Source organism: Sinocyclocheilus grahami, unplaced genomic scaffold, assembly GCF_001515645.1.
Source record: "Sinocyclocheilus grahami isolate Dianchi unplaced genomic scaffold, SAMN03320097.WGS_v1.1 scaffold5.1, whole genome shotgun sequence".
Classification (NCBI taxonomy): domain Eukaryota; kingdom Metazoa; phylum Chordata; class Actinopteri; order Cypriniformes; family Cyprinidae; genus Sinocyclocheilus; species Sinocyclocheilus grahami.
The window spans coordinates 1,962,276-1,978,630 of NW_015505184.1; the positions used below are offsets into that span (position 1 = coordinate 1,962,276).

The window sequence follows — 16,355 nt, forward strand, 5'->3', positions numbered from 1 at the left end:
GTCATTAAAAGCAAGTTTTTTTATTCTTGTCCGTGAAATCTTTTGATGTCCTTTTCCGGCATATTTCATCAGGAATATTTTAGTGTAACCACATTCACAGGAGACTCGGATCTAAACTTCCCCTCTCAAACTAAATTCTTTCACTACTGCTAAGTAAACAAAGGGTTAGTTGTCACAAGCTTTGAATTCAGCCTGTAATTAAAATCTCATCATGTTTAAGTAGTAAACGAGTACAGATACTATAATAAAACAGACTTTATGGATTATATATGCAATCAGTTTGACCTCTCAGAGGCTGATAAGTGCTTCTAATCACTGTTTACCCTGAATGTTCAAATTGAATTGAATGGCCCCATTGTATTGTCCTCTTGTTGTTGCTGTGAAGCATATTTTTATTGTTTATTCATCTAGCCTGAAAACTCAATAAATCAAATGTCCTTCAGCTGTTCAGTCAGTAAGACTCCCACGTTGCTTGCTTTGTCAGTGAGAATCTGTTGTACAGGATGATGTCAGGTTTAAAGTTATGTATTTTATCATTGGTTTTAGTATCACTACCATCAGTGTGAGCGGGGGCACTGTAGACCTCAACCAGGGGGACACCTAGACCCCCTCATCTTGTTTTCACACATGCATGCGACGTTGAGAGATTATTATAAAACAAAAAATGTCTATATTTAATGTCTACTCTACATACTCATATTTCCCTAGCTATTTTGTATTTCCTGGTCTATCACAAGTCATTTTTGCAAGTTCCCCCAAACCCTGTTTTCGTTCATGTAGCAGTTCAGTGGCCTCTCTCCCAAGATGAGAGCTGCCAACGGACACAGTTAGACACATAGAATTTTTAATTAGAGTAAAGTGGAGCGGAGACAACACAGTCAGTGATAATTTGAATGTCAGGCCATCAAGGGCTTTTGCACTTAAAGGGATCCCTATTATGCTCTTTTACAAAGTCTTGATTTTGTTTTGGGGGTGTACTAGAACAGGCTCTCATACTAGGTTGTTCGAAAAACACATTATTTTCACATATTTTACATTATTACAACACTTCTCTCCCCAGTCTGGCATGAACGGCTCGAAAAGTTCCTGTATCAAATGAAGCCTTCTGAAATACGAAATGTGCTGTGATTGGTTAGCTGGGCCCGTGTGTGTTGTGATTGGCACCACTCGGCGCCTGGTTGGGAAATGTCATGCCCCTTACCATAGGGTTTTATACAAACCCGGATGATTGTAACCGCTCTAAGTTTGTCTGCATTGGGAAAGCTAGCGTGTCTCCAACATTGTGATAACACTCGTTGCCTTCTCTAGTGCAGCTCAACCAGGTCTCTTCCCATTCGTCGGTATTTGTGATATCACAAATCTCGGAAAATATGCGTTGTAGTCCAAACTAGTCATTTGTTGTAGTTTTTGAAAAGTGATTTTTGTTAAATAAAATCTCCTTTTGAATTGGACTTTGAGCTTTGTATCTTTGCAGATCTTTTTTATGCTCAAACAGCAACATTACAGACTAACTAAAGTTGAAGAAGTGAAAAATTATAAAAAAAAAACAAAAAAAAAACAATAAAAAATATAAATATAAAAATAATAGTGCTGTCAAACGATTAATCACGATTAATCGCATCCAAAATAAAAGTTTTTGTTTACATAATATATGTATGTGTTCTGTGTATATTTATTATGTATAATACACACACATGCATGTATATATTTCAGAAAAATAGGTTATGTTTATATATTAAATATATTTATTTATAATATAAATTATATGAATATAAATATAGACATGTAAATACATATAAATATTTTCAAAATATATACTGTATGTGTGTATTTATATACTGTATACATAATAAATATACACAGAACACACACATGATATGCAAACAAAAACTTTTATTTTGTATGCGATTAATCGTTTGACAGCACTAAAAAATAATATAAACATAGAAATTATATATCTATATATATATATATATACTGTATATACTGTGTGTATATATATATATATAGTATACTGTATGTACAATGTACAATATATAGTTTAATATATAGTACTATATTAAAGAATATGTAATAGAATCTTTATTTATTTTTGGCATTTTATTGTCTTTGTTGCAATAGGATAGTATGTAGACAGGAAAGTGGGAGGGAGAGAGAGGGGTCGGGATCAGGAAAGGTCCACGAGCCGGGACACAAACTCGGAACGTCCCAAGCACAACAGTGATATATGTCAGTGCACTGCCCATGAGGCTATCAGCGCTGTCAATATATTCTTTTTAATTCAATTTCTTTAAAGACTGACTGCAAACTTTTGAACAGTACTGTAGTGCTTTTTGGATTGTTATTGGTTAAAGCGTTAGTTCACCCAAAATTTTAAGTTCTGTCATTAATTACTCACCCTCATGTTGTTCCAAACCCGTAAGACCTTCGTTCATCTTCGGAACACAAATTAAGATATTTTTGATGAAATCCGAGAGCTTTCTGACCCTTCGTAGACAGCAATGCAACTACCACATTCAACGCCCAGAAAGGTAGCAAGGACATCGTTAAAATAGTCCATGTGAGATCTGTGGTTCAACCTTAATTTTATGAAGCTAAGAGAATACTTTTTGTGTGCAAAGAAACAAAAATAACGACTTTATTCAACCATTCTTCTCTTCTGTGTCAGGTCACAAGAGTACCACGACGCATGCATGTGGTGCTGCTGATGCAGGAACTAGTGTTCTGACGTAGAACCCGGATGCATTGTGGCTTGTTTGCAAAGAGAAGAATGCACACGCATGCGTCGTAGTACTGTCATGAACGTGCATTGGATTCTGACATGGAAGAGAAGAAATTGTTGAATAAAGTCATTATTTTTGTTTTCTCTGTGCACAAAAAATGGACTATTTTAACGATGTCCTTACTACCTTTCTGGGCCTTGAACGTATCAGTTGCATTTGGTCTATGCACGGTCAGAAAGCTCTCGGATTTCATCAAAAATATCTTAATTTGTATTTCGAAGATGAACAAAGGTCTTACAGGTTTGGAAAGACATGAGGGTGAATAATTAATGACAGAATTAAATTTTTGGGTGTACTATCCCTTCAAAGTAAGACGTTTTTAATGAGGTCACTGACCACAGTGCTGATTGAACCTGTTTTTCATTTTTACTCATGCTCGATCTTTGAATGTTCTTGCATTTATTGCCGGCTGTTGTTGTGTGTAGTCAGGTAAGGCCAGATCTCTCCTCAAGACAAAAACAGCTTACAGACAAACAAGCTGCTCAAGGCCATAATAGAAGCTGCAAGTCAAATAACACGGTGCTCAAGTATCTAATCAGGCGTTGCATGGATCTTGATTGGTCTCACAATTCAGGGTTATTTTACTTTGTGCACTTTCTATCCCTTCGATTTTTTTCTACTGTTGACTGCAACAGCCATATACTATCCGTGATGGTGTTACTAGCTGGTGTTTGATTCAATTGCAGAACAATACTGATGCAAGCACTTCACTGACTATTATTTGTTCCTTTTTTTATAAGACAGCAAGCTGAAAGTCACAGCATCAGGAGAAGCACCGTGGTCTAAGAGAGCACTTCTAGCCTGTGACCCACTTGTTTAATGAAACATGGGTCTTTTCAAACAGCACTCCATTTTGAACAAACATAATACTGGCCTAGTTCTTCAGCTAACTGTCTGATACTCAGCAAAAACAAATCTCTGATTAGCCGATGTGCAAAATGCCTTTACAGTCACAATGGAAATGCCAAGTGAATTTGTCTCATTGTCTCTAGCAGGACGTTCATCTGACCGAACCTCGGCACAGCGTCAAACATCTGCTGCTCTGAGTGAGGCCTTTGACTCAATATTAGACGTTCACTGTTGAGCCCTATCCTGTAGCATGGAGTTGTCTCACTAAACACTGTCTGTCGAGCACAGCGAGGGAGTATTAAGCCAAAGCTGTTTGACTGTTTTCCTGCCAGATTAGTCCACCAGTCTCCTGTGAGCTCGGACTGCGCTGGCACTGTGTACGCGTCTACAATGTGTGCCTCGAGGAGAGATAATGCTTTGTTGGCATGTGGTGTAAATAAGTTGTATTGAGGAGACAATGTGTTTGACAGCTCTAATGCTCTAATCTCACTGTAGTATAACGGCAAGCGAGAAAATACTAAATGGGCAATGGGAAAATACTATTATTAATATTCTGTTTGTAATGTATGTACATTATTTCAGCATTTGCTATACACACCAACAAGTTTTTTGTCTGTTTCTGCAGCTCAGTTGGTAGAGTTATGATGCCAGCTACAAAGCGTGTACCTTGATTGCAATGTAATCTGCTTTGAATAAAAGCATTTTCCTAACTGTAAAAAGAAAATGCATGAATGTACATCTAGTATCAAATACCCACTTTCTTTGAAATTGCACATGAAAAGGAAAGAAAACATTGAAAGGCTTGTCCATTGAGACTGTATGGAAATGCATTATATTTCTCTTTACCTTTGAAGAAGATACATTTATAGAAAGAAAGATGGTGGGCCAAATTCACGGAACAGTTTTGTGTTCTGTATTTCACTGTAAAAATCTGCTTCATATTCGCTAACCACCAGCAATCTACTTTAACTAGGCTTTAAGTGAGCTGAAATAGCAGCGTGCCGTGAGTATGTAAATTAAGTCAAACATACAGTGTAGAAAAGTGCACTTTAAGCATTATGGCAAAGGCCAATTCAGGTGCCTGGAGCACGGTCTGGGTAAAGTATGTCAGAGTGTGGTAGTATTCTGGAATCTTTTCACCTATAGGCTACCCAACCAGCATCAAGAAAAGAAATTGTGCATTATGAAGTGCAACATATTTGGGTCTGTTTGTACTGTTATATGATGTGCAACATTTTTTTAGTGTTTCGGCTGCAAAAACAATGCAGGATATTATTTAGTTAGGTAATGGTTAATGAGATTCAAAGTGCTTTTAATAGATTGGTGGAGGGCTATTATAGTTAACTAAAACAAAAACTTAAAGGGATAGTTCACCCCAAAATAAAAATTGTGTCATCATTTACTCACCCTCATGTTGTTCCAAACCTGTATGACTTTTTTTCTTCTGTTGAGCTCAAAAACGATACTTTGAAGAATGTTGATAATCAAACAGTTGAAAGTAGCCATTGACTTCCATACTATGGAGCAAAATTGCTGTGAAAGTCAATGGCTACTGTCAACTGTTTGGTTACCAACATTCTTCTTTTGATTTCAGCAGTTTAAAGAAACTCATACTGGTTTGAATGACTTAAAGGAACACTCCACTGTTTTTGAAAATAGGCTCATTTTCCAACTCCCCTAGAGTTAAACAGTTGAATTTTACCGTTTTCGAATCCATTCAGCCGATCTCCGGTCCTGGAGGTAGCACTTTTAGCTGCAGCTTAGCATGGATCATTGAATCTGATTAGACCGTTAGCATCACGCTCAAAAATGACCAAAGAGTTTCTATATTTTTCCTATTTAAAACTTGACTCTTCTGTAGTTACATCGTGTACTAAGACCGATGGAAAATGAAAAGTTGCGATTTTCTAGGCTGATATGGCTAGGAACTATACTCTCATTCTGGCGTAATAATCAAGGAACTTTGCTGCCATACCATGGGTGCAGCAGGCGCAATGATATTACGCAGCGCCTGAAAATAGTCCCCAGCTAGGTAACTTCCAACGGAAGGCACGCTCCCTGTGCAAGCAGGTGGCCACGCTGGTTATGTTGGCGGAAGTTAGCCTATTTTCAGGCGCTGCGTAATATCTTAATATCTTAGTACACGATAGTACTAAGTATCTTAGTATCTTAGCTCTTACTAGTACTTAGTATCTTAGCTCTGCTACTAAATTTATTTAAAAAAATGGCTATCCTTGTACAGCTATGATCAGCTGTTTCTCCGTCTTGGCTTAGCTTTCAATTTTGTTACGGGAAAGGATGAAGCTGATTGGTTGATTCTTGTCACATGAGCCGCGGTGCGCTTGCTGTGTTTTGAAAAGTTTAGATGTTTTTAATAAAATTTTCTACCTGTTAGATTGTGTTTTATTAACGTCTACACCTACTTCCTTCTACAGCATTTATTAATATTAGCTAAGTTTAATTTCAGCATTCACTAATGCATTATTCAAATGAGAAGTTGTGTTTGTTAACATTAATGCACTGTGAACTAACGTGAACAAACAATGAATGAACAACTGTATTTTTATTAAATAATGTTAACAAAGACAAAAATAAATAGTGTAATAAATATATTGTTAATTGTTTGTTCATGTTAGTTAATACATTAACTAATGTTAACAAATGACACCTTATTGTAAAGTGTTACCGACTCTTTTTATGAGGTTAGAAATAGGGCTGAAAGATGAATCGTATTTTCATTGTCATTGCAGTATGAACATGTTATTTAGCAATGGGCACCGAACCGGGCTATGACATAGCAGAGTTGGTTGATTTAGGTTCCAGAGTGCAGAATTCAGCACTCAACAAAACTCTGGCGTTTCAGCGATGACTCATCTGAACGCCTTTGATTGGCCATTGCATTAATAAACTCAATGGAATCGTATGTTATTGGTTGTAATGCTCACCACTGTAAAAACAAACAAACAAAAAAATTTTTTTCGTTTTATTTGTTGGCCCTAATATGCACAGTTAATTATTCATTTATTTATCACAAGTAATCATCATTGCAAAAAAAAAAAAAAACTCCAGTTATCACACATGACAGAATTTCCTCATATCGTGCAGGACTATTAGACAGGCAAAATCAATGCAAATCAGTGGATATGTCTGCTATAATAGGACAGGTGTGTTAAGGCCAGTTGGAGCTAAACTCTGCAGGGCATTGGCCCTCCAGGATCTAGTTAGGAGACCCCTGTCCTACAGAGTTGTTACTTTGCACATGCTGTTTGATCATTACAAATAATAATGTAAAATGATTTTCTTAGAATAGGAGATATGCTGTCTCTCACATCACATACTGTACATTATCAATAGTTAAGTATGTGGTCTTGAAGAGGATCCTTTTTTTCCCTCTCATTTGGACTCGGTCTTGACTTGGACTCGAAACTTTTGGACTTGGACTTGACTTGGACTCGAACCTCTTTGGACTTGACTCGGTCTCGACTAGTCCTGGTCTTGGACTCGACAAAGCTGGACTTGACTACAGCTCTACCACAAACATATACTATTACTACTACTACACTACACTTTTCAATTAATTTAATTCAATCAAGTATATTTAGGTTTATAATGGCTCTGGTTCTCACCTTATTGATGAACAGGAAATGTAGTTTGCGAGTAAAGCTGCAAATTATTTAATTAACGTCAGCTGCCTCCTTAATAATTCTCTGATACATACAAGTGAAAATCAATGCACAACATAAATGATAAATTAATTATTAATTATTTGACAGAATATTAGTGAAAGTGGTTTTCTCCGTTATCTCGCACATGACGTAAGCGTGCTCCGGCCCGGAAAGCTTAGTGCAATTGTGAGTGCAGGCCAGCAGGGGAGTGGGGAGGGGGGATAATCACGCTCGGGCTCGGTTCAAGGCAACCGTGCCTAGTGTGAATACACCCTAAGAAGACCAGTAAGAAACCTTCCCATCTGCCTGTGCACCCAGGGTGTCTGTGCTCAGACAATCCCTCTCCATTCTTACAGGATATTAAGCATATTAAGGGTGTCTGCTGCACTGGCTGACTCACACTAAGTGTCTCCCTATACAGTACAGGGAATACAGAGCGTATTGATTTAGCAAGCAATCTGTCAGGCTTAAGGGGTGATGAAAGCTTCTTATGCTACCCAAGTTCAGTTATAAACCTGGAGTGCTTGATTTTAGCCTAACCATGTAGACTAAACCCAGTCTGGTGATTGAGAGACAAGGATATTGTCTGCATCACAAATACTGAGGTGACCCTGCAATTATTATATTGATAGATAACTAGGTTATGCTGAATGCAAATGACTATTTGGAAGAGATTTATAATATTGTATAACAGATTTTGATATGAACAGATTGTTATTGAAATGTCATACTTTGTCATTTATCATAGTATTATCTTTATCAACTAAGTCTTTATTATCAATTAATGGTAATGTTTTGGGCCTTAATGTGGTTCTAGTGTATTCTTGCACAGAGGAAATAGTCTTTCGACTATATTACATGCCTGTCAATGGCAGCGGAAGTGTTTAGGAAGTGACACATACTTTATCTGCCTTGTGAAAAAGCAGCACACTGCCGCCTAGCTTAACTAAGACAGCCTAGGATAGTGTAGATCTCAACCACTGAGCTTCCCCACATGTGACATCACTCACGCTGTCAGCCTAATGACCCACCACATCCTCAGATGCACTCAAAATAACACTTCGTCCTTTTAGAAAGTACACTTGCAATAGGAAATGTGTGATTGATCCTGTAATTGCTCAGGCTAACTGCTGTTGTCTTAGCCTCATGACAGCACACTGGGGTTAAATCAATGTTTATCTTTTTTTTTAGCATTTAGAATGTTTAATTTATTTTTGAATACAAATGAGTCTGGAAACTCAATTTGAAATACTGCAAGTGGAAATGTAGTGACCTTATCTAAATTTACCATAGTTCTTGAATAGTACCCATAGGGCTGCTATCTTGCACTTGGATTGAAATGGATTCTGTATGTATCCGAGGACTGATTTGTAGCCTATCATATATCATTTCCTAAATAGTACCCATAGGGCAACTGTGGTGTTTGTAGTAAAGCTTTTTAATTTCACGCATATACAGGCTATACTGTATATAGGCTACATATAGGCTATATATGTCAGACTCGGTTCCTGTCCCATGTCATGTGTTTTCCTTCCCCACGTGTTCCATGTGTAAGGGAAACAGGTCAATTTAGCTCAAAGGGTATCATTTAAGATTTTAAAGGGAATTTGGACAGAATCACTGTTTTACGGCTGATCACTGAGACGACCAGCGATTCATTGAACGAGCCGTATAACATCAACTCTGCAATGGATATTAATATCCAAAGTATAGTGAAAACACTATTTATTAGCACAGTAACAAGATCGGCAGTTTAAGACATTAACTTGTAAGCACAAAACACAAGATACTTCTCTTTTCAATTTAAATAAGGCTTTATTGGATAAATCTAAGACATAACTAATCTAACACATAAACACACGCATTCACACAAGTTGCAGAAAGACAGAAAGTGAGGAAATAATTAGTTTAAGAGGATAAAAATGTGAAATCCCAAGTTTACAGCAATATGTCTAATTGCAAAAACCTAAACAACCATCAATCGCTTAATTAACCCTCGCATTGAGTTCCTCAATGAGGTTAAACTTTATATTAAATGCACCAGTTCAGCTAGGATCTGGAGGTTCTTGCGTTGTGTGCGGGGTTCCCTTCCTTGTCTGGTTGCCGAAAGGGGTTTCCCGAGGTCGCTGATTGGCTGGAAGTTCAGTCTTGGGAAGCCAGTGATTGGGCGTTGGCTGGCGACGCGGAGCTGTGGTTTGAAGTTTAAGTTTTAGATGGCACTCTTTCGGAGACACGTCGTTAGGCAAAACTTAACTCGTAACACGAAACTCTCAACGAAAAATAAAATAAACTAAAGTAAAGAAATAGAAGTAAAGTTTGACGAGACTAGGTGGCGTTTCTCCTCATGGTTCACGCTCAAAAAGCTAAAGAAGCATGATTAAAAAGCATAGCTCAAAGCTCTGACTAAAAAGAAGAGCAGTGAAACAAAAAGCGAGCAAAGAAGGGGTTGAAGAGTTGAAGAGTTGAAGAGAGTGATTTGATGGTGTCCTGAGTATTTAAACTGGGCTTTTGGACACCTCCCAAATGGTGTTTTGACCAATTAGATGTTGTCTTTGCTCGGAGTGTTGTATATTTCTCCTCCCAATTCATAAATCAAATGTTATCTTATCAGTCACATGGTCCGAGTTTTTCCCGCTCTTGCAGAGTATAATTTTGGACAAGATTTCTATAACAAGAATATGATACATTTGGCAAAGAATTGATTGGAAGAAACGTTTCAATCAAGAAGATTCAAACACACACATACTCAACATGAATAGTTATTCAAAATACATACACAATAAATGATTAAAACGTGATAGTCTAATGTGTGGGTTAGATACATAATATGGAGTTATGCATAGAAATGATTAGTTGCTCACAAGTCCTTTTAGTGTCATTTAGGTGCATGGAAAGGCAGTTTCTGTGCCATTCTGTGAATGTATGAAGACCTAAGATTAAGAGGTCTGTAAGGAATCTCTGAAAGTCTGTTCTCTGTTAGAGTTGGGGGAAGTCAATCGTGATTGTGTTTACTATCACGTGAGGGTCATGCTGTCATCTCTTTGACCATTTAATCTTGATTACTTGCCCTAAAATTGACAATCTCGTTCCTGAGTTGTTATGATCAGTGTGTTCCTTTTGTGTTAATGTTCAAAGCTGTTCTGTGAAAGAGTTGGTTAGGCTTGCTTCAGACTGGCTAGTGCTAGGGTCTGATTTATGAACATCCTGTTGTCTTGGGCCTCTGTGGAATTCGGCTCCTCATGTTTCAACCATGTTTTGACCAAATCTTAGATTGTCTGATTCGGTCTGATATCCTACACATGTCCCAGGTTTCCCATGTTGATTGTGTTTGATATTGTTCCCAGGTGTTCCCCATGTTGATTGTGTTTGATATTGTTCCCAGGTGTTCCCCATGTTGATTGTGTTTGATATTGTTCCCAGGTGTTTCTCATGTTGATTGGTTGTTGATTTCAAGTGTTCCTCAATGTGTCCCTCCTCTAGTCTAGTATATAAAGTGTGTTCTGCCCCTTGTTTCCTGTCCGGTATTGATCGTCTATCCCCGTGTCCTACGTGTGGTTTTCTTTGAATGTGAAATAAAGTCTGTGATGATTCTGGATTCTCCTTCATCTCCTCGCTCCTTCACAGGAGGCACACCGTGACAGAATACCGGACCAAAACAGTGAGCGGCGCCTCTCCTCCTCGTGTTTTTGTTTTCCCGTTTGTTTCTCCCTCCGTAATGGAAATCGCCGCTCGTTTTATTGCTCTAGCCCGTAGAGATCTCTCCTTCTTTGAGTACGCCTGGGAATTCTGCGGGCTCGCCGTGGCAACGGCATTGGATGACGCCACCATCAATTCTCTGTTCTGGGTCGGGGCCAACTACCATCGCCCCATGGACCTCCCGTTCCTCAGTCAAGCCCGCCGGCCGCGGCTCTCTCCAGCCCGCAGGCCGTTCCTCAGTCAAGCCCGCTAGCCACGGCTCACTCAAGCCCGCCGACCACGCCTTTCACCCCGAACCTAAAGGGGAATCTAAGGAGGAGAAGGCGGTCGGCTTCAGCCCCAGAGCTCGCTCCAGTGTCGGCTCCAGCCCCCAAATCCAGCCCAAAGAGGGCTCCTGTTCCCGAGTTTAGCCCACAGAGGTCTCCAGTCCCCGAGTTTAGCCCAGCGAGGTCTCCAGTCCCCGAGTTTAGCACAGAGAGGTCTCCAGTCCCCGAGTTTAGCACAGAGAGGTCTCCAGTCCCCGAGTTTAGCCCAGAGAAGGCTCCAGTCCCCGACTTAAGCCTACAGAGGGCCTCTAAAGACGACATTCTCCCCAAGGATTTTGGGGGGGGAGTATGGGTCCGTCCGTAGTGGCCGGGCCGAGTGGCGAGGCCAAGGCCACGGAGGCCGTCCAGCCATGGCCTTCTGAGTTCCCTGCTCCGCCATGGTCTTCTGAGCTGAGAGGAGATGAAGGAGAATCCAGAATCATCACAGACTTTATTTCACATTCAAAAGAAAACCACACGTAGGATATGGGGATAGACGATCAATACCGGACAGGAAACAAGGGGCAGAACACACTTTATATAATAGACTAGAGGAGGGACACAATGAGGAACACCTGAATACTTGTATATATATTTATATTATTATATTTTATATTATATATAAATATATTTAATATACAAACATAACATATTTTTCTTAAATATATACATGCATATGAATAGCAGGTAGCCTCTCTTTCTTGATGGCATGTGTCTGTCTTTCTGTTTGTCAATTGGGAGGCACTCATTGACCCCCAGCGGTTGGGGTCGGCCTGCTCCTCTCCCTCCCTCTTTCACTCTTTTCACATACGCTAGCAGTGAACAAAAGGCACTCTCAGCTTTGTTCCAGCTTTTCATAGCACACTTTCACTCTTTCACACCAAAATCTCAGCTTTCTTTCTCCTATGACAATCCAAGGCAAACAGCCTTAACTGTAACAAACATACACAAAAACCCTTTTTGTATTACTGCAGTTTAGGCAGCTAGGTTTTGTAATGCAGGGTCCACAACATTTTTTTTTAAATGTAAGTTTAATCTTTTGATTTAAGATTGTTATTGTGTGTTTGTGTATGTATGTATACACACACACAAACATGCACATTTAATGCATTAATGCATAAGAGAATTAATAAAATTAAAAACATACAGATATGTATAGATTTTTAAAGCGTATTTGATAGACAGTAAGAGAAAAATATAAGTGTTTCAATATTAATATAAAAAGTGTATTTAATTTAATGCTGTTAAATGTGTATACATTAATGTATTTAATGCAGTATTTGACATTTGACATTGTAATACACATGCATTTGATGGCATTACGTTAAAAATGAATTACATTTTATATAATTTATTTATAATAATACATTTTGTACCTGTTTTTCATTTTCATATATCTCTATATTTTTAATAATATATTTTTGTAGATATATAGATAAATACTGTAGACAGACAGACATCAAGGAAGATATATAAAAAAATATTTATTTTAATATGTTAAATGTATATTTAAATGCATTTAAGGCAGTTAATAATTTAACTATTTGACATTTATACAACTGGTTTAGAATGGATTTATAAACATAAAGTTGATTCTGATTGGTTAATATAGCATTGCAGATGTGCTGTGCCTAGATATTTATATTTTAATGCCACATTCAGCTGGTCCAGAAATGTCAACAGGGAATGCTTGAGTGTTCAATAAGAAGACCTGTTTGAATGGCGAAGGAGGAAATTGCACTTAATATATGTGTTGAATAAACTGTTTTTGTAAGCTATACCAGAATTTGTCGTACTGCAAACAACAAAAGCAAAACAATTCACTTAAATTAAGGTGGTGTTTAATTATGACCTAAGCTAAAAAGGTAGGAAATATCACCTTTGAGCACCATTAAAGGTGCTCTTAACAATTCAACATGTGTCAGATGAGATTACTCATTGATTTACCAGTGTTAGCATTGCATTTGTTTGACATTCACGCCCCTTTGTTTTTTGTTTATTTGACCATGACTGGGATCTAGTGAATAATTGCAGAACAATATGTAGACGATTAAAATTAGCCAGAACGGAGGCAAAGAACACTAACTCAGTGTGCTAATTGTAATGGCCCAAATCACATTGCTCCAAGTGTTTCAGCTAATATGTTGAGTCAATATGGAAATGGAGCACATAAAGAACAGTGATTAACTACTGACCACACAATGACCCACAGCTGTGATTGCCTCATCTGTCATGTCATTATTCTCAAGTTAATTATCTTGGGAGAGAAAAATATCTTCATCCTAAAAGGCTTTAATGATCCCCATGAAGACAAACTCATTCTGTGCTATCAATGTGATGTTATCTAGCCAGACGTCCTAGAGAGCGATATCACAGTTGTCAGTCTTATAGCGTACTGGAAACTGAACGACAATTTCCAGCCAATGGGAACAATTAGTTGTTTTTTATTTATTTATTTCATGTCTCAGACCCTCATAATCATATCTCACAACTGAATCTGTGTTTATCTACCTTACATGACTTATTTATTTGCTAGTAATTACCTGACATATTTAGCCAGTAATTGTCTTTTATAGGGAGCTATTAGGATGAAAACAGTTAATGCTTGTTTGAAGGCAGGTCGACTCACTCATTAAAACGGGGGTTCGGGTAAAAATGCCTTGTGGCTCATCACTGTTGCTCACTCTCCGGGAGCCTGTCTCTGTCTAGGCATTGTTCGTGGAAGAATCGGTGATGAATGGGTTTTAGGAGAACAACGCCGTGGCCCTATTAACATGTGGCGTTTTGTTTTCTTCTGCGATTCGTCACCCCCCGCACAAACATAGACAGCCCCACAAAATGAATCCTTACACACTCGCCGGAAGAAAATCAATAGAGTGATTTAGCAGCTGCTGTAAGGCTCCAAGGACAATGGGTGAGTGTTTAGCCTCCTGATAGCGTTACGGGTAAGACAGGCCGCTATTTACCGTGCGGGTGCCAAAGCCGGTCATTGATTAGGGGTATGTGGCTCTGCGTTCTTCCTCAAGCCTTCATTTCCACCCAATCCATAACCATCATAGCCACTGTTTGTGTGTTCTACAACGGAGATGATACTTCATTGATCAGTGAGTTACTGTATGTGATTCAGAAAGTGCGCAAATAGGTTTATGAACTTGAAGAGTAAACAGTTACATAAGCAGTTTATGGCAGCCAAAGTATTTAGCAACACCACAGGGTCAAAAGTTCACTACCATTTAAAAGTTTGTCGGTTAGATTTTTTAGAAAGAAGTCACTTATCCTCACTAAGGCTGCATTTATGTTCTCAAAAAATATTGTTATCAAAATATTGATATGTTCTAAAATGTAATTTGTTCTTGTAATGGCAAAGCTGAATTTTCGGCAGCCATATTATTATCAATTTTGAACAGTGATGCTTAATATTTTTGTGGAAACTGTGATACAGATTTTTCAGGATTCTTTGATGACTAGAAAGTTTAAAAGTACAGCATTTATTTGAAATTATAAAGGTCTTTACTTTTACTTTTGAGACATGTAATGCATCCTTGCTAAATAAAAATATTAATTTCTTTAAAAAAATAATAAAATAGCAACAGTGTTCTGTATGTGGACGCCCACATTTAATTAGAAGATTTGTCTGTTTTACTTACACCCTTTACTAACAGGTGCATAAAATCAAGCATACAGCCATACAGTTTCCTTAAACATACATTTACAGTAAAATAGGGCCCTTTTCTGTTCCAGTGTGACATGCTCCTGTGCACAAAGCAAGGTCCATGAAGAAATGGTTCACTGAGAACCATTGAACAAATTTGGGATGAATCACGAGCTAGAGTCCATCATACCTGACCTCACTGATGCTCTTGTGTCTGCTTTACCAGAAAATTGGAAGCTTTTACAGAAGACCAGCTCCCTATTAATGCACATGATTCTGAAATTAAATATTCAACTTGCACATAGAGTATAATAGGTGCCCACACACTTGTAACCATGTAGTGAAGATATAAATGGTTAGTTGCAGGCGTAGAATTGTAACATTAGGTAAAATATTGCATTCACTTCATTGTTTGTGTTGATGATGCATCTAAATCTGTTCTATCCTTTATCTTACAGTTCTGCAGATGAAAAGTTTCGCTGGAACAACCAAGGTAACAGGACTGTTTTCTAGCTAAAAAGTGAATTTTCTTGCTCTTCAGCCCATTGTTTTGGAATCCATAATTGAAACCTTACAAGAAGGTGAATGTTGCATGAAGAGCACCTTTTCCAATGCATTTTGACAGTTGTCATCATCTAGTAGCCCACGTGGTAAACCGTGCATGTCAGAGTGAAACATGTTGACTTTTGACTTTATTGATTGTGCTACAGCAAAACGTTAGCCAAAGATGACAACCTCTGCCTTCCAGAACATAAAACACTGAGGAGAGGCTGAGATTGAAGAGCAAGAGCAGTGCAGCCCATAAATGATTCATGAGCTTGCGGTCACGCCACACTCTTTAAAATACTGGGCTCTTGATGAAGCATCAAAACAAAACCAGATTAAGCATCTCATTCTCATTCCTGGCAAGTTCAAATACAATTGTTTTTAGTAGATTCCTCAGTGTTGGCTTTTGTACTTCAAAATGTTTAGGCCTTAATCAAAATACATAGCTACCCAACTACCAAAACTACATTGTAAAAATGTTGTGAAAAGGTTGTGATAACATTTCAATTCATTTTGATGTTGTGTGTGTGTGTGTGTGTGTGTGTGTGTGTGCATGTTTATGGGGTTTATGAGGACACAAATTTGTATAATAACATGGTTATGACACAGGTATTACAACGAGAAGGTGATTTATGAGGACATTTTCAGTGTCCCCGTAATTCAAAAGGCTTATAAATAATTCAGAATTAGTTTTTTTGAAAATCTAAAAATGCAGAAAGTTTCCTGTGAGGGGTAGGTTTAGGGGTAGGGTTGGTGTAGGGCAATAGAAAATACGGTTTGTATAGTATAAAAACCATTACGCTTATGGAGAGCCCCCATAAACCATAAAAACAAACCTGTGTGTGTGTGTGTGTGTGTG

The 16,355-nt window shown here is 38.1% G+C and overlaps 1 protein-coding gene across 1 annotated transcript in view; it reads left to right on the plus strand.

The window, feature by feature from the left end:
* The window catches only part of LOC107585900 (catenin delta-2-like), a 36,720-nt gene extending 20,996 nt beyond the window's left edge, over positions 1–15,724 (plus strand). Inside the window, exons 4-5 of the mRNA XM_016273084.1 lie at positions 15,409–15,443; positions 15,699–15,724. Of these exons, the coding sequence (XP_016128570.1) occupies positions 15,409–15,443; positions 15,699–15,724 (61 nt within the window). The remainder of the gene's footprint in view (positions 1–15,408; positions 15,444–15,698) is intronic.
* The last annotated feature ends 631 nt before the right edge of the window (positions 15,725–16,355 follow it).